We start from the raw sequence: 20,111 nt of genomic DNA, 5'->3' as shown, positions 1-20,111 counted from the left end.
TAACACTGTACAATGTATACAATCATTTTGTATTGATTAAATATAATATTTGTGTTTTCTGCGGAATAGACACGTGGTACGAAAGGCATTTCACTGTACTTGTGCATGTATCCAGGCAGACAGAATATTCTACCCAAATAATAGGCTATACATCACCGTCGTCCCGACAGCTGATAGGCTGCATGGCTCACACCCCTCATGTACACTCCTCAATGCCATCATCCCTTCTCAGCTGTTCGAGGGAGTTTTTTGGGGGGGGGGGGTGGTCTCGTTAATAGTGAATATCCCTGCATATTGTCATGGTCTGTGCTATCTGAAATCCTTGGGACGTCCGGGATCAAAGGCCATTGGAATTGAAATGGTTGAGGTACGGGTTAAGGTTAGGATACGGGTTAAGGTTAGGATAAGGGTAGGGGTTAGGTTACGGACGTCCTAAGAATACCGTATAGCACTAACCATTATTGTCACGAAGAGGATCAACTGTCAATTGGGCTGGAGGTTCTGTAAGACCCGCCCTATGTGCTCGACATTTTGTATGTGCGTTTATATATAACAGTGCAGGACTGGCATACCAACTCTGGTGTCCACACTTTGAAGAGACAGAGGGAGGAAGGACACACCGTGTGACACGCGAAGCCATCTCTCATCATCCTCGGTTGATATTTGCCTTTCGGATCTACAGTCGCACAATAGAAAATACGCATTTACCAAGATGCCCAAGCCACTGACAGACCAGGATAAGAGGAAGCAGATATCTGTGCGGGGGCTTGCAGGAGTGGAAAATGTTTCAGACCTTAAGACCAATTTTAATCGCCATCTCCACTTTACGCTGGTAAAGGACCGAAATGTGGCGACCAAAAGGGACTACTACTTCGCCTTGGCCAACACTGTCCGCGACCATCTGGTGGGCAGATGGATCAGGACGCAGCAGCACTACTATGAGAAAGACCCCAAAGTAAGCAAGCGACATGGTTGTCGCAGTGTCATAGTGATCCCATCCCCTCGCACGCTACTCGGCACGTACGCCTCTGTCAGACTCCGGAAAGTGGGAGGGATGGCTTCCCAGGGAAATATTACTGCGCAGTATGTGCAATGATGCTGAAGTCTAGACTAGAGATGCGCTTCAGACGCTATAGTTACATAAACGTTATGTGTATAACATGTCTTTAAGTACCCTACCTATTTAATCTTCAATGTAATTAGGCGGTGAACATGAGCATGCCGAATTCTGTATTGAGCGCTCTAAAGCCCCTTACAAGTTACATAACCATGTTGTGCATCTATGGATGAGAACACGATTCAGTAAACGTTTGTCTCTCTCTATTCTAACATAGAATGCATCTGACGATGCATTGATAGCTGAAATGGAAGTGTCAATATTGTCAAGCTAGTGCTTGACACTTGTAGAATGACACTAATGCAGCGCACTGTTTAATGAGGGCCAGTCAACTGGTTGTTAAATATGTATTGCGTAATAGGATAGCCTAGAAGTTGCTGTAACCCAAACCAATATGTTTACATAGTAGCCTAAATACTGTCATGACACATTATATGTGTTAAATTCTTTTGGAGATGGATTTTAGCTGTTAGAATTATTCCTATTCTCTATCTCATACATATCAGTGGCACAGAAACAATGATTTATCAATTAATTGAACCAGAACGCACAAGAGGCTCTCTCTGCCTGATCCAATAAAGCTGATAGAACATTGTGTACTACCCAATCAGCATCATACCAGTATAGCCACATTCATTATTATGGTTGGTATGGGAACAAAATGATATTTTTGTGTGCAGAAGAGCAGACATCATGTTGATTGTATGATATGGTAACTTATAACAGAAATGTAAATGAAAAGGTCTGCAGTGTCATTGGGCTTGTAACTCCTGGCCCTGAGCTACAGGCCTTGAATGACATTCATTTTATTAGTGTCCGGAGGTCAACTTTAATAAAGCCAAAGTCCCTGAGAACATATTTGCCCAATGCCTCCTAAGAAATATATTAGCATTTGTGTCCACTAATCCTTAGGTGATAACACCTAGTCATCGAGCTCGGGTTCAACTACATTTTTGGTATTTGTACATTTCACATATAAATATGGCTATGTAGGCTTCATAAGCAGAAGAACAATCCACGCTCCCTAAAGTCATCAAATTTACAACCCACAGTAATAAAATCTGTCCTGTTGTTTTGTGTGTTAATGCAACCCCATCTGCGCCAATCTCCCTAGTCGCTCGAACATTTAGGAACTGATCACCAATGCTGCTATATTTATATCCAGGGACTGGATGCCTTTGTCACTTTATCTTAGTCACACTTAATGGGACAGTGGTGCGCTCTGTTTTCCACGCCCTCATTTGCATTCCCCCGATTGTCGAAGAACAACATTTGAAATGTCAAAGGTCAATCAAAGGTTCAGGTGTCAACCCCTCCCAACTATACATTTAGGATCACGCCACCCTGCTCAACGCTGTTAAAATACTGTAGTGACCTTAGAAATAATCAAGCAGAAGAGTCATTTCATTTCATAGCTTCAGTGTGAGTAACATACCCCATACATGAATTGGAACGTGAACGATTATATGATGTACAATGTACATTTCCTCTGTATAATGTTGTAATGGGTGGAGACAGGCTGCAGAGAAATATTATACTGACATACAGTAAGTACAGTGTTGATTAATCCGTTAGGTTTTCAGGCCAGGAACATAATGCTGGCACTGTTTTCAGCACTCTTTATATAGGTTGTTATGAGACCTTGGGGTGTACCGTGTACCGAGAAAATAAACCCAGACTCAACTGGCAGGGAGTTTCAAGTGAGTTTCAAGTGAGTCCAAATGCACTCACAAAGAGCTGTTGCTTGACTGGTCGCCAAGAATAGCTCTCCTGTTGTTGGCAGCACCTGCTCTCTCCCCCTGGCCACAGCCGCTGCCTGAGGGTCATAGACAACGTGGCATTTTCGCAGGGCAACCACATGGGGGCACACTACTGTTGGGTGGCTGAAGGTGTTTAATATTGACACTGTACTGCATTAACTCTCCTTGATGAACCTTCCCCTGCTGTTCCTCTCTAGCGTGTGTATTACCTGTCCCTTGAGTTCTACATGGGACGCACCCTGCAGAATACAATGGTGAACCTGGCTCTGGAGAATGCATGTGACGAGGCTACCTATCAGGTGAGAGATGGATAGGCCTTAGGCCACTCCTGAACCCTGACAGTGGACCATCATAGTTACCTCAACCTAGAACATTGCGTCTGACATACACTGCAGAGGGTATGGAACTGGCACATTGAACATTTATGCAACTGAAAATAAGTGCTTTTTCTCACACTTCATTCAAGATTCAAGGATACTTTCTTATGTAAGAATTTCAGGTACATTGTCCTGCTCTGAGATTGAACACTGCCCCATTTCCATGTATTCAGAAGAAAAAGCTTTTCCTAATACATTAATGTAGCTCCATCCTCCCTCATTTTATAATGTATTATAGACTAATGAAGTACTATGAATCTTAACAATGTATCTTCATCTTCATCAGTTGGGCCTGGACATGGAGGAGCTGCAGGACATTGAGGAAGATGCCGGGCTGGGAAATGGTGGCCTTGGACGGCTCGCCGGTGAGTTCCTCCTCCTTGACTCTCTATTGGTCTACCTCGCTGCTTCCCCCCTAAAAATAGTGTTGCCAACGACAGTGATGCTCAGTGGTCAGGACAACCCTGTCTCACCCCATCTCTCTCGCCCCTCCCCCTGTGCTCTCAGCCTGCTTCCTAGATTCCATGGCGTCTCTGGGACTGGCAGCTTACGGCTACGGCATCCGCTATGAGTTCGGCATCTTCAACCAGAAAATTGTGAATGGCTGGCAGGTAGTTTAACTGGCAAAGTTTACTATATGTATGTACATGTCTGTGTCTTTGATTACATGTTAGTCAGTGTAAATAGTCATTTTCGGTGCTTGTTGGAGTCATGTGCTTCAGATGGTCAAATTATTTTATGAATCATTTCTCACATTTGCAAACTAGTCATAGTAAACTCATGATGCTGTATAATCATGATAATCGACAGGTAGAGGAGGCTGACGATTGGCTGCGCTACGGCAACCCCTGGGAGAAGGCCCGCCCTGAGTACATGCGACCCGTCCACTTCTACGGCAGAGTGGAGCACACCCCCGAGGGTTTGAAATGGGTCGACACACAGGTGAGAGACTACATAAAGACGATACAACATAGAAATAATAATCATTGTGGACGTAACTAAACATTACATGGCCCTTCTACATTAACAGGTAGTGTTGGCCCTTCCTTATGACACCCCGGTCCCTGGCTACAGGAATAACGTTGTGAACACCATGAGACTGTGGTCTGCCAAGGCCCCCTGTGATTTCAACCTGAAAGACTGTGAGTTACTTCTGGACTGATTAAATGATGTATTAATGGAAATCTTTACAACCTTTGTAATATTATTATCAGTAATCAAATTCAACCATCAGTTTGTTTATCCGTAATCTAATTCAACAATCGTGATGTTGATTGTCCTGATGGGAGCTGGAAAACAGTACTAGGCAAGACATTTGAAATGCTAGATGTGACCACAGCATTTTTGTTTGTTCTACAGTCAACGTGGGTGGCTATATTCAAGCTGTGCTGGACAGAAACTTGGCCGAGAACATCTCCCGTGTTCTGTACCCCAATGACAACGTGAGTAGAACCCAGTGTTGATTTGAACCTTTATTGAGCCAGACGAGTTCTACGAACAAATTCTTATCGACAATGACGATTCATTGTAACGAATCAATGAGTTTTCCTAATGCTGTCAAAACATTTCATCCATTTAAAGTATTATGTCTCCTGCTCAATATAGACACAGGTTCCTGTAAGAATGCATTTAAGCTGAGTCTTCAAAGCACTTCTCTGAGAACATCATAATAATAATCAAGTGTGATGGACTGTGGTCCTGTGTTTGACCCCAGTTCTTCGAGGGCAAGGAGCTGCGTCTGAAGCAGGAGTACTTTGTGGTGGCAGCCACTCTGCAGGACATCATCCGTCGCTTCAAGTCCTCCAAGTTCGGCTCCACTGAGGTTGTGCGCGTTGACCTGTCCACCCTACCTGACAAGGTAAGATGGATACGATAGATAGTCTAGGACGCTAAGTGTATGTCCTAACTGAATTATATGTATCAAAGTACCATATAGTCTCCAAATGGCTTTGTTCACTGAGCACACTCCGGTATGATGTGCTTCTACATCTGCATTGCTTGCTGTTTGGGGTTTTAGGCTGGGTTTCTGTATAAGCACTTTGTGACATCGGCTGATGTGAAAAGGGCTTGATAAATACATTTGAATGTGAGACTATGTGTTCACATGCAACAGTTTCCTCCCCTAACGGTGTCTTCCAACTGTATTGTCTGATGCCCTCTCCCCTGCCTGTATTGTAGGTGGCCATCCAGCTGAACGACACCCACCCTGCCATGGCCATCCCTGAGCTGATGAGGATCTTGTTGGACACAGAGCACCAGACATGGGAGAAGGTATAGTGCTGGTCCCCCTGCTAAAGCAATGATACAAACAAGTGTAAAGAATACTTACCACAAATGGGGAAATGCTCCTAAATGGATTCACCAAACATTAACCAAGACAATTTCCTTCTACATGTATCATTGTATTTCCCTCATCTCTCAGGCCTGGGACATCTGTACACGTACCTGTGCCTACACCAACCACACCGTCCTGCCTGAGGCTCTGGAGCGCTGGCCCACCGACCTGCTCCAGAACCTTCTGCCCAGACACCTGGAGATCATCTACGAGATCAACCACCGTCACCTGGGGGTAGAGCCAAACACTCCTGTAACATTACAGCCGTACGAGTGTACGTATACAGGGCACTCCTGTAACATACAGTATTACAGCCGTACGAGTGTACGTATACAGGGCACTCCTGTAACATACAGTATTACAGCCGTACGAGTGTACGTATACAGGGCACTCCTGTAACACACAGTATTACAGCCGTACGAGTGTACGTATACAGGGCACTCCTGTAACATACAGTATTACAGCCGTACGAGTGTACGTATACAGGGCACTCCTGTAACACACAGTATTACAGCCGTACGAGTGTACGTATACAGGGCACTCCTGTAACATTACAGCCGTACGAGTGTACGTACAGTTGGGCAAAAAAGTATTTTGTCAGCCACCAATTGTGCAAGTTCTCCCACTTAAAAAGATGAGAGAGGCCTGTAATTTTCATCATAGGTACACTTCAACTATGACAGACAAAATGAGAAAAGAAATCCAGAAAATCACATTGTAGGATTTTTTATGAATTTATTTGCAAATTATGGTGGAAAATAAGTATTTGGTCACCTACAAACAAGCAAGATTTCTGGCTCTCACAGACCTGTAACTTCTTCTTTAAGAGGCTCCTCTGTCCTCCACTCGTTACCTGTATTAATGGCACCTGTTTGAACTTGTTATCAGTATAAAAGACACCTGTCCACAACCTCAAACAGTCACACTCCAAACTCCACTATGGCCAAGACCAAAGAGCTGTCAAAGGACACCAGAAACAAAATTGTAGACCTGCACCAGGCTGGGAAGACTGAATCTGCAATAGGTAAGCAGCTTGGTTTGAAAAAATCAACTGTGGGAGCAATTATTAGGAAATGGAAGACATACAAGACCACTGATAATCTTCCTCGATATGGGGCTCCACGCAAGATCTCACCCCGTGGGGTCAAAATGATCACAAGAACGGTGAGCAAAAATCCCAGAACCACACGGGGGGACCTAGTGAATGACCTGCAGAGAGCTGGGACCAAAGTAACAAAGCCTACCATCAGTAACACACTACGCCGCCAGGGACTCAAATCCTGCAGTGCCAGACGTGTCCCCCTGCTTAAGCCAGTACATGTCCAGGCCCGTCTGAAGTTTGCTAGAGAGCATTTGGATGATCCAGAAGAAGATTGGGAGAATGTCATATGGTCAGATGAAACCAAAATATAACTTTTGGTAAAAACTCAACTCGTCGTGTTTGGAGGACAAAGAATGCTGAGTTGCATCCGAAGAACACCATACGTACTGTGAAGCATGGGGGTGGAAACATCATGCTTTGGGGCTGTTTTTCTGCAAGGGACCAGGACGACTGATCCGTGTAAAGGAAAGAATGAATGGGGCCATGTATCGTGAGATTTTGAGTGAAAACCTCCTTCCATCAGCAAGGGCATTGAAGATGAAACGTGGCTGGATCTTTCAGCATGACAATGATCCCAAACACACCGCCCGGGCAACGAAGGAGTGGCTTCGTAAGAAGCATTTCAAGGTCCTGGAGTGGCCTAGCCAGTCTCCAGATCTCAACCCCATAGAAAATCTTGGAGGGAGTTGAAAGTCTGTGTTGCCCAGCAACAGCCCCAAAACATCACTGCTCTAGAGGAGATCTGCATGGAGGAACGGGCCAAAATACCAGCAACAGTGTGTGAAAACCTTGTGAAGACTTACAGAAAACGTTTGACCTCTGTCATTGCCAACAAAGGGTATATAACAAAGTATTGAGATAAACTTTTGTTATTGACCAAATACTTATTTTCCACCATAATTTGCAAATAAATTCATTAAAAATCCTACAATGTGATTTTCTGGATTTTTTTTTCTCATTTTGTCTGTCATAGTTGAAGTGTACCTATGATGAAAATTACAGGCCTCTCTCATCTTTTTAAGTGGAAGAACTTGAACAATTGGTGGCTGACTAAATACTTTTTTGCCCCACTGTATACAGGGCACTCCTGTAACACACAGTATTACAGCCGTACGAGTGTACGTATACAGGGCACTCCTGTAACATACAGTATTACAGCCGTACGAGTGTACGTATACAGGGCACTCCTGTAACATACAGTATTACAGCCGTACGAGTGTACGTATACAGGGCACTCCTGTAACATACAGTATTACAGCCGTACGAGTGTACGTATACAGGGCACTCCTGTAACATACAGTATTACAGCCGTACGAGTGTACGTATACAGGGCACTCCTGTAACATACAGTATTACAGCCGTACGAGTGTACGTATACAGGGCACTCCTGTAACACACAGTATTACAGCCGTACGAGTGTACGTATACAGGGCACTCCTGTAACATACAGTATTACAGCCGTACGAGTGTAGGTATACAGGGCACTCCTGTAACACACAGTATTACAGCCGTACGAGTGTACGTATACAGGGCACTCCTGTAACATACAGTATTACAGCCGTACGAGTGTACGTATACAGGGCACTCCTGTAACATTACAGCCGTACGAGTGTACGTATACAGGGCACTCCTGTAACATACAGTATTACAGCCGTACGAGTGTACGTATACAGGGCACTCCTGTAACATACAGTATTACAGCCGTACGAGTGTACGTATACAGGGCACTCCTGTAACATACAGTATTACAGCCGTACGAGTGTACGTATACAGGGCACTCCTGTAACATACAGTATTACAGCCGTACGAGTGTACGTATACAGGGCACTCCTGTAACATTACAGCCGTACGAGTGTACGTATACAGGGCACTCCTGTAACATACAGTATTACAGCCGTATGAGTGTACGTATACAGGGCACTCCTGTAACACACAGTATTACAGCCGTACGAGTGTACGTATACAGGGCACTCCTGTAACATACAGTATTACAGCCGTACGAGTGTACGTATACAGGGCACTCCTGTAACATACAGTATTACAGCCGTACGAGTGTACGTATACAGGGCACTCCTGTAACACACAGTATTACAGCCGTACGAGTGTACGTATACAGGGCACTCCTGTAACATACAGTATTACAGCCGTACGAGTGTACGTATACAGGGCACTCCTGTAACATACAGTATTACAGCTGTACGAGTGTACGTATACAGGGCACTCCTGTAACATACAGTATTACAGCCGTCAGAGTGTACGTATACAGGGCACTCCTGTAACATTACAGCCGTACGAGTGTACGTATACAGGGCACTCCTGTAACACACAGTATTACAGCCGTACGAGTGTACGTATACATGGCACTCCTGTAACACACAGTATTACAGCCGTACGAGTGTACGTATACAGGGCACTCCTGTAACATACAGTATTACAGCCGTACGAGTGTACGTATACAGGGCACTCCTGTAACACACAGTATTACAGCCGTACGAGTGTACGTATACAGGGCACTCCTGTAACACACAGTATTACAGCCGTACGAGTGTACGTATACAGGGCACTCCTGTAACATTACAGCCGTACGAGTGTACGTATACAGGGCACTCCTGTAACACACAGTATTACAGCCGTACGAGTGTACGTATACAGGGCACTCCTGTAACATACAGTATTACAGCCGTACGAGTGTACGTATACAGGGTACTCCTGTAACACACAGTATTACAGCCGTACGAGTGTACGTATACAGGGCACTCCTGTAACACACAGTATTACAGCCGTACGAGTGTACGTATACAGGGCACTCCTGTAACATACAGTATTACAGCCGTACGAGTGTACGTATACAGGGTACTCCTGTAACACACAGTATTACAGCCGTACGAGTGTACGTATACAGGGCACTCCTGTAACATACAGTATTACAGCCGTACGAGTGTACGTATACAGGGCACTCCTGTAACATACAGTATTACAGCCGTACGAGTGTACGTATACAGGGCACTCCTGTAACACACAGTATTACAGCCGTACGAGTGTACGTATACAGGGCACTCCTGTAACACACAGTATTACAGCCGTACGAGTGTACGTATACAGGGCACTCCTGTAACATTACAGCCGTACGAGTGTACGTATACAGGGCACTCCTGTAACATACAGTATTACAGCCGTCAGAGTGTACGTATACAGGGCACTCCTGTAACATACAGTATTACAGCCGTACGAGTGTACGTATACAGGGCACTCCTGTAACACACAGTATTACAGCCGTACGAGTGTACGTATACAGGGCACTCCTGTAACACACAGTATTACAGCCGTACGAGTGTACGTATACAGGGCACTCCTGTAACACACAGTATTACAGCCGTACGAGTGTACGTATACAGGGCACTCCTGTAACATACAGTATTACAGCCGTCAGAGTGTACGTATACAGGGCACTCCTGTAACATACAGTATTACAGCCGTACGAGTGTACGTATACAGGGCACTCCTGTAACACACAGTATTACAGCCGTACGAGTGTACGTATACAGGGCACTCCTGTAACACACAGTATTACAGCCGTACGAGTGTACGTATACAGGGCACTCCTGTAACATACAGTATTACAGCCGTCAGAGTGTACGTATACAGGGCACTCCTGTAACACACAGTATTACAGCCGTACGAGTGTACGTATACAGGGCATTCCTGTAACACACAGTATTACAGCCGTCAGAGTGTACGTATACAGGGCACTCCTGTAACATACAGTATTACAGCCGTACGAGTGTACGTATACAGGGCACTCCTGTAACATACAGTATTACAGCCGTACGAGTGTACGTATACAGGGCACTCCTGTAACATACAGTATTACAGCCGTACGAGTGTACGTATACAGGGCACTCCTGTAACACACAGTATTACAGCCGTCAGAGTGTACGTATACAGGGCACTCCTGTAACATACAGTATTACAGCCGTACGAGTGTACGTATACAGGGCATTCCTGTAACATACAGTATTACAGCCGTACGAGTGTACGTATACAGGGCATTCCTGTAACATACAGTATTACAGCCGTACGAGTGTACGTATACAGGGCACTCCTGTAACATACAGTATTACAGCCGTACGAGTGTACGTATACAGGGCACTCCTGTAACATACAGTATTACAGCCGTACGAGTGTACGTATACAGGGCACTCCTGTAACATTACAGCCGTACGAGTGTACGTATACAGGGCACTCCTGTAACACACAGTATTACAGCCGTACGAGTGTACGTATACAGGGCACTCCTGTAACATACAGTATTACAGCCGTACGAGTGTACGTATACAGGGCACTCCTGTAACATACAGTATTACAGCTGTACGAGTGTACGTGTACAGGGCATTCAGCCCAGTCCCGCTCAGCCCAGTCAAAACTGTTCGCTGCTCTGGCACCCCAATGGTGGAACAAACTCCCTCACGACGCAAGGTCAGCGGAGTCAATCACCACCTTCCGGAGACACCTGAAACCCCACCTCTTTAAGGAATACCTAGGATAGGATAAAGTAATCCTTCTAACCCCCCCTCCCCCTTAAAAGAGTTAGATGCACTATTGTAAAGTGGTTGTTCCACTGGATATCATAAGGTGAATGCACCAATTTGTAAGTCGCTCTGGATAAGAGCGTCTGCTAAATGAGTTAAATGTAAATGTAAATGTAATTCAGAAAGTTTTCAGACTCCTTCACTTTTTCCACATTTTGTCATGTTACATCCTTATTCTAAAATGGATTAAATAATTCCCCCCCCCTCATCAAATCTACACACAATACCCCATAATGACAAAGCAAAAACAGGTTTTTAGAAGTGTTGGCAAATGTATTAAAAATAAATAATAAATAAGTGTTCAGACCCTTTACTCAGTACTTTGTTGAAGCACCTTTGGCAGTGATTACAGCCTCGAGTCTTCTTGGGTATGAAGCTGCAAGCTTGGCACACCTGTATTTGGGGAGTTTCTCCCATTTGTATTTGGTGAGTTTCTCCCATTCTTCTCTGCAGATCCTCTCAAGCTCTGTCAGGTTGGATGGGGAGCGTTGCTGCACAGCTATTTTCAGGTCTCTCCAGAGATGTTCAATCTCGTTCAAGTCCGGGCTCTGGCTGGGCCACTCAAAGACATTCAGAGACATGTCCCGAAGCCACTCTTGCGTTGTCTTGGCTGTGTGCTTAGGATCGTTGTCCTGTTGGAAGGTGAACCTTCACCCCAGTATTAGGTCCTGAGTGTGCTGGAGCAGGTTTTTATCAAGGAGCTCTCTGTACTTTTTCTCAGTTCATCTTTCCCTCGATCCTGACTAGTCTCCCAGTCCCTGCCACTGAAAAACGTCCCCTCAGCATGGTGCTGCCACCACCATGCTTCCCCGTAGGGATGGTGCAAGGTTTCCTCCAGACGTGACGCTTGGCATTCAGGCCAAAGAGTTCAATCTTGCTTTCATCAGACCAGAGACTTGTTTCTCGTGGTCTGAGAGTCCTTTAGGTGCCTTTTGGCAAACTCCAAGTGGGCTGTCAGGTGCCTTTTACTGAGGAGTGGCTTTCATCTGGCCCCTCTACCATAAATGCCTGATTGGTGGAGTGCTGCAGAGATGGTTGTCCTTCTGGGAGGTTCTCCCATCTCCACAGAGGTATTCTGGAACTCTGTCAGAGTGACAATCGGGTTCTTGGTCACCTCCCTGACCAATGCCCTTTTCTCCCAGTTGCTCAGTTTGGCCGGGCGGCCAGCGCTAGGAAGTCTTGGTGGTTTCAAACTTCTTCCATTTAAGAATGATGGAGGCAACTGTTTTCTTGGGGACCTTCAATGCTGCAGAAATGTTTTGGTACTCTTCCCCAGATCTCTGCCTCGACACAATCCTGTCTCGGAGCTCTACAGACAATTCCTTCAACCTCATGGCTTGGTTTTTGCTCTGACATGCACTGTCAACTGTGGGACCTTATATAGACAGGTGTGTGCCTTTCCAATTCATGTCCAATCAACTGAATTTGAAAAGGATGATCAATGGAAACAGGATGCACCTGACCTTTATACATTTGCAAAACTTTATTGAAAAACGGTTTTTGCTTTGTCATTATGGGGTATTGTGTGTAGATTGATTTGAAGGGGGGGGGGGGGGGAATTTAATCAATTTTAGAATAAGGCTGTAACGTAACAAAATGTGGAAAAAGTGAAGGGGTCTGATTACTTTCCGAATGCACTGTATATGAGAGAATATACTGTAAACATATATTCACGTGCCTGAGAGGATTAGGAGTTAGCTACTGTAAAAAGCAACAACATATCCCTCAACATTTGCTTCTTCAATGTGATGCAGACAAATGGGTGTGAAGGTAATTGTTTCCAATCCTCCTTCCCTCAGCGCATCGCTAAGCTCTACCCCGGGGACCAGGATCGTCTGCGCCGCATGTCCCTAGTGGAGGAGGGCGACCAGAAGAAGATCAACATGGCTCACCTGTGCATCGTGGGCTCCCACGCCGTCAACGGAGTGGCCCGCATCCACTCGGACATCCTCAAAGCAACTCTGTACGAAGAAACGTTGTTTTAGTTTGTTTTATTTCTAGCTACTTATGACGCTATCCCTAGCCAACATGGTAACCTGTTTTCCCACTGGCCCCATATGTTAAATGGTATTTGATCTATCAATCATTCATTGAGCCCACTAGGTTCAAGGACTTCTACGAGGTGGACCCCCACAAGTTCCAGAACAAGACTAACGGGATCACGCCCCGACGCTGGCTGGTCATGTGCAACCCTGGGCTGGCTGAAGTCATTGCAGAGGTGTGTGGTGGAGTGTAGCTAAAATCATAACCAAAGCGGAGTGACAGTTGATGCTAGTGTCGCAGTAGTGTCTGAGAAATGATGATTCTAAAAATGGTTATTTCTGTATGTGTGAATGTTCAGAGGATCGGTGAGGATTACATCCGCGATCTGGACCAACTGAAGAAGTTGCTGACGTTTGTGGATGACGACTCTTTGATTCATGACATCGCCAAGGTCAAACAGGTCAGAACATAACAATCTCTTGAAATATGTTGTCATTGTAATTCGAGTCCCCATCTCAGTCTGAGCCCAGGTCCGTACGATACCTCCTAACACTTTACTGTGTCTATCTGTAGGAGAACAAGCTGAAGTTTTCTGCCTATCTGGAGGAGCACTACAAGGTGAAGATCAACCCCAACTCCATGTTCGACGTTCAAGTCAAGAGGATCCACGAGTACAAGAGGCAACTGCTCAACTGCCTGCACATCATCACTCTCTACAACCGTGAGTGGTCCTCTGTTCTTTCACAGCTTTACTGAGAGACATTATTCTGTCAACCAAGTTAACCTGTCGTCTTTTTCAATCAGGCATCAAGAAGGAGCCCAACAAGAATTGGACCCCCAGGACTATCATGATTGGAGGAAAGGTGAGCCACAATAGACGTTTGATCAAGTCATTAGGATACAGGTTGTACTGCAAAACTAATTGGATATATTTTGTTAGTATTGGGAATTTTCCAGTACATGTGTGCACATTATACATCTTAGTAGTAAGCAGAATCAATGCACTCTATATATGTGTCTAGGTCATTAGGCTAAGGGAAGCCATTACCTAGTCCTGTGAGGTTCATTAGACGTGCATTATGAGCATAGGTTTGTATTACTCAAGCACCATTAGACATGCACCTGCATCAGGAGTGTGTGTGTCTGTTTATTTTTGTATCATTGTTATGGTTACGCCACCAATGGAATCTATGCCCTAATGTTTGTTTTTGTATCATTGCTATGGTTACGCCACCAATGGAATCTATGCCCTAATGTCTGTGCCAATAAGAAAATGGAAACCAAGCTAAAATGAGTGCAAGGCAAAAAGATATTGGTGGCTAAATGCCAAAGGGGAGGGAAGTCGAATCATTAACATAAAGAGGAGTTACTATGTGCGTGACATAAGGATGAAAACTGTATAAAAGGTATGTGCCGAGGCTGGAAAGTTAGTTGGCCCATGGGCCAGCTCGGCTTGTTACTTTGTAATAAAGTCGATTTGAATTCACAAATAGAGAAATATGATTGAGCGAATATTTCCACGACATTAGCCTGTCCCACATCAGTTTGAGCTGTTTTACCAACTGCTATGGAGACAACGACCAAAGTTGGCAAGACAGCACAAACAGATCTGTGCCTTCTGTATAAGATTTTGGCATCCATGTGATTTCATATTCTAAATTTTTTCCCAGGCTGCCCCTGGGTATCACACAGCAAAGCTGATCATTAGGCTGATCACTGCCATCGGAGAGATTGTCAACCACGACACTGTGGTGGGAGACCGCCTCAAAGTCATCTTCCTGGAGAACTACAAGGTCACTCTGGCCGAGAAAAGTAAATAATTCACATACTTGCTGCTTTCTTGGTTTTGTTTATGTTCCCATTGGAGTGTAGTTAAGGGGCTTCCCACTTCTTCCACATACATTTTCTCTCTGCCTTGTCTCATCTCTCTGTTTCGGGTTTCTCTCCTTCTCTCTGTCTCTCTCTCGCCAGTCATCCCTGCGTCCGACCTGTCTGAGCAGATCTCCACAGCTGGCACTGAGGCATCTGGCACTGGCAACATGAAGTTCATGCTGAACGGAGCGCTCACCATCGGCACCATGGACGGAGCCAACGTAGAGATGGCCGAGGAGGCCGGAGAAGAGAACCTCTTCATCTTCGGCATGAGGGTGGACGACGTGGACGCCATGGACAAGAGTGGGTAAGACAGTGGGGAGGTGAATGGATGGACGAAGGGTTCTGATCTGAGATGGTGGAGAAGAAGACATGAGGATTGGCATTGGATGATAGCTAAGGAGAGAACATTTCGGAAGACATGGAAGGATGCTTACTGGGTAAACTTTGGTGAAGAAGCCAAGATGATTTGCATGGTAAAGGATAGAACCGAAAGAGACAGCTTTTTGAATGACTTGGAAGGAAGGATGATAACTGGCATGCATCCCATAATGGATTTAAAAAAAATCTTCTTTATAAGTGTATCCTCTTCTTTATAAATGTATCCATCTTCTCAGATATGATGCCATGGACTACTACAACCGCATTCCTGAGCTGAAGCAGGCCATGGACCAGATCGCTGGTGGATTCTTTAGCCCCGACCAGCACGACCTCTTCAAGGACATTGTCAACATGCTGCTTCACCATGACAGGTGGGGTGGAAAACGCTGAGTCACAACACCCAAATGCGGACACACTGTACTCTACCGTTATACACGCAGCCGCACAATGTCTAACCGAGCGTGATGTTTGTGTTACAGATTCAAGGTGTTCGCTGACTACGAAGCTTACATCAAATGCCAAGAGAAAGTCAGTGCTCTCTACAAGGTGAGTGTTTCATAGACTGAAAATCTTTTTAATATCAATTGTTTTCTTTCTTTTTTTCCTTCTTTTTTTGTTTGTATTTTACCCCCCAATTTCGATCTTGTCTCATCGCTGCAATTCCCCAACTGTCTCAGGAGAGACGAAAGTCAAGTTATGCGTCCTCAGAAACACGACCCGCCAAACTGTGCTTCTTAACACCCGCCCGCTTAACCCGGAAGCCAGCCGCACCAATGTGTTGGAGGAAACGCTGTTCAACTGACGACCGAGGTCAGCCTGCAGGTGCCCAGCCCGCCACAAGGAGTCGCTAGAGCGCGATGAGCCAAGTAAAGCCTCACCGGCCAAACCCTCCCTTAACCCGGACAACGCTGGGCCAGTTGTGCGCCGCCCTTTGGGACTCCCGATCACGGCCAGCTGTGATACAGCCCGGGATTGAACTTGGGTCTGTAGTGACGCCTCTAGCATTGCGATGCAGTGCCTTAGACCGCTGCACCGCTCGGGAGGCCCTGTTTTCTTTCTTTTTTGTAAAGTGTATCGAGACTTGTTAAATGCTCTATAAATAAATTGTGACTTGACTATTCCCCTGTCAGTTATAAGAATTTTTACAGATACATAACATAACAGTATTCCTTCCTTCTGCAATGGTTTTAATTTCCCCTCTCTTCCCATCCATCCCAACAGAACCCTAAAGAATGGACCAAGATGGTGATCCACAACATCGCTGGTTGTGGTAAATTCTCTAGCGACCGCACTATCTCCCAGTACGCCCGGGAGATCTGGGGCATGGAGCCCAGCCTGGAAAGGATCCCTGCCCCAGACGATCCTCGCCAATAAACCCCAGCCCTAAAACCAACCTCTGGTTTTTCCACAGCCCCAGCTTCTGGTTTTTCCACAGTCCCAGCTTCTGGTTTTGCCTCTGGCTATTCCACAAGAAAACCATTTTAACATGAGAAATGGTTTAGAAACCTGAAAGCTCCCTGTAACTAGTACATTTTCATTGTGTCATTTCATTGTGGTCAGTATTAGTTGATGATTGACTATACATGTAGCAATCCCTGTCCGGCTACGTGATGGCCAATAACCTGATACCACTTTCAACCTCGACATTCAGCATTAATTTTCTCAATGGGCTAATTCAAAATCAGCATTCACCTTCTCAATGGGCTAATTCAAATCAGCATTCACCTTCTCAATGGGCTAATTCAAAATCAGCATTCACCTTCTCAATGGGCTAATTCAAAATCAGCATTCACCTTCTCAATGGGCTAATTCAAAATCAGCATTCACCTTCTCAATGGGCTAATTAATATCAACATTCACCTTCTCAATGGGCTAATTCAAAATCAGCATTCACCTTCTCAATTCAAAATCAGCATTCACCTTCTCAATGGGCTAATTCAAAATCAGCATTCACCTTCTCAATGGGCTAATTCAAATCAGCATTCACCTTCTCAATGGGCTAATTCAAAATCAGCATTCACCTTCTCACATGCACCAGCAATGCATAGTCAACTGGCTTGTGCAACATTAATATCATCAATAACACTGTTCACCATCATTTAAGCTAACATGGTCAGAGAATACACCCTTTAACAGTCAGTGGGGTCAACAAGTAGCTGGACACCTCACCACTGTCTAATGGTACCAAAACCATGTCTTCCAAGAATGAGACATGATGGGACATAGAGACTTATCAAAATAAAGTATTCAAAATAAGCACGTTCTTCTCACATAGACACTGTGATTCTACACTACTGATTCGGCCTGCCAAGGACCACCTCTTTATTCATATCTGCACCGAATAACCACTCAAGTTGAAGGGACTAGGTTAACATGCGTGATCCTTGATGTTATAAAACTGTTTGCTCAATGTATGTCTGTCTGTATGTCGAATGTAGTAATTTTTGCGTGTTATTAATGCTTGTGTTTTGGGTAGCCCACACACAATCCTTATTGCTAAAATACCTTCTGCTATAGGCTGCGTTTTGTTTAGAATGATCCCATCAGTATATCCTCAAAACGTTGTTCCAGTGTTGGAAAATGATCCTTCATATAGTGCAACAAACTAAGCCTTCTCTCCTCCACCTTCTCTGCCTAATACCTCTCTGCGTGACTATAATGCTGCCTTAACTAAGCTGTGTGTGTAGTTGTTCAGCCTAAAGTGACCCCACATTGACTTCTCACTGTTAAGCTGCAAGTCTTTTTTGATGTTCAGATAAATAAGCATATCTGGTACAATAGTATTTCTCACTGTTTGGAAGTCTTGGACTTAATGTTAACGCTACTGAATCACTAGTAATTGAGTGTGTAGGGTTGATAAAGATTGCACAACGTCCAGTAGTTTTCTTCCATTAGAGAGACTCTGAAAAGCACTTAAAGCTTCAAACTCTGCATTCTCTTGTCAATGTGAAACAACAGTCAATAAAGGAGACAAAGTTACAACACTTGTGTGATATTTTGTTACTTTCCAAAATGGCTACATTCACTCATCGCTTGTATGTCTAGATGGTTTTCTGTCTACCAATCAAAACGGAGCAAATTTCCACGCGAAAAGTTTTAAAGATCGTATGACGTAGCTTCCGCAGGTCAGGACTATAAAGTCTCAAACAATGCCAACGCAAATAACACGCAACAAACTCACAAACAAGCTAGCCTTATAAACGGATCCTGTTGATGCGGTTGAATCATGTCTGGCCTTCTGCGCGGAATGCTGAAAGTACGGTCAACTGTGGCTTCGAGGACACGTGCAATCAACCAACGAGCAAACTTATCCAGTAAACCCCCCAAAGACAACATCGGCGCTGCAGTGAGTAGGCCATATATATTTATAAACAGTTTTGTTATTTTCATGTTCTGTGAGTAGGCAATCGTTGAAGCTAGCCATCTAGTTCAGATAGTAGTTGGCTAGCTGATTTAAATTATGCACCGAAATTTCAAAATATGCTTATCCAAATTATGTTGACTGTTTTAAAATAATGCATTTCTTGCATGCCTTATTATTGGCAATAATATGACTTGCCAACCTGTGTTCTTGGGTGACGTGTATGAGTATGACAGCCTTGCCTCTCTGTTCACAGGAAACTGCTTTCGTCATGAGTATTTTTGCGGTGGCCATACTTGGACCATCTGGTTGGATCCTCGCCAATGTTCAGGACTATCAGAAGCGCTGAACTGTTTCTCTACCACGGTTCTTGGATCAAAAGTCAACTGCTGCATTCCCTTTTCTGGCCTATGATGCTTGAACTGAAGTCACGAAATTACCCTTTTTGACATTTTCTCAATAAAAACACGTAATCCAATTCTAGTGTCTGATCATTGTTTCAACATTTTTAGTTTAGTGTATATTATACGCGGTGAAACGATTTGACCATTTATCTATATCAAACCGAGGTGTGTGAAAATCGTATATAACCAACTATGTACTGAAGTCCTGGCTTGCTGAAGCCAACAATCGGCCATAATTGCACTCCGATGCAGTCCTCCATAGGCATGCATTTAATTCCACAGTATTTCAATTACATTTAAAATTTCAAGGACAACGTGGGGACTAACAGAATTTTCTGTAGTTATACTTGAATAAATTATTTGTATATAGCTTACAAAATATTTTAACAATGGTGTGGAGTGCCAAAATGGATGTGTGGTGGCTTCAAAATCATGCTGCTGTCATCGCCGTGTGTGTATACAGTGAATTTGGAAAGTATTCAGACACCTTGACTTTCTCCACATTTTTTTTTACGTTACAGCATTATTCCAAAACATTAAATTGTTTTTCGCCCCCTCATCAATCTACACTATATAACCCATAATGACAAAGCAAACACACGTGTTTGCAAATGTGTAAAAAAATAAAATAATTCTAATTTACGAAGGTATTCAGACCCTTTACTCAGTACTTTTTGAAGCACATTTGGCAGCGATTACAGCCTTGAGTCTTCTTGGGTATGGCGCTACAAATATTGCACACCAGTATTTGGAGAGTTTCTCTCATTGTTCTCTGCAGCTCCTCAAGCTCTGTCAGGTTGGATGGGGAGCGTCAGAGGATTGTCCCGAAG

General features: G+C 44.4%; 1 protein-coding gene across 1 annotated transcript; it reads left to right on the top strand.

Annotated features, from left to right (window-relative positions):
- Positions 1-569: 569 nt before the first annotated feature.
- Positions 570-18,498, top strand: LOC139534615 (glycogen phosphorylase, muscle form). The gene is made up of 20 exons (XM_071333884.1): positions 570-955; positions 3,075-3,176; positions 3,541-3,619; positions 3,762-3,865; positions 4,065-4,196; positions 4,285-4,396; positions 4,614-4,696; positions 4,969-5,112; positions 5,433-5,525; positions 5,677-5,823; positions 13,080-13,243; positions 13,384-13,498; positions 13,622-13,723; positions 13,837-13,984; positions 14,068-14,126; positions 14,934-15,075; positions 15,235-15,442; positions 15,753-15,887; positions 15,996-16,062; positions 16,738-18,498. Exons 1-20 carry the CDS (start codon positions 713-715, stop codon positions 16,888-16,890), a joined length of 2,532 nt encoding a protein of 843 aa, XP_071189985.1. The 5' UTR covers positions 570-712; the 3' UTR covers positions 16,891-18,498.
- Positions 18,499-20,111: the final 1,613 nt, after the last annotated feature.

Source organism: Salvelinus alpinus, chromosome 11 (assembly GCF_045679555.1).
Source record: "Salvelinus alpinus chromosome 11, SLU_Salpinus.1, whole genome shotgun sequence".
Lineage (NCBI taxonomy): Eukaryota > Metazoa > Chordata > Actinopteri > Salmoniformes > Salmonidae > Salvelinus > Salvelinus alpinus.
This window is presented reverse-complemented; position numbering and strand designations above follow the sequence as displayed.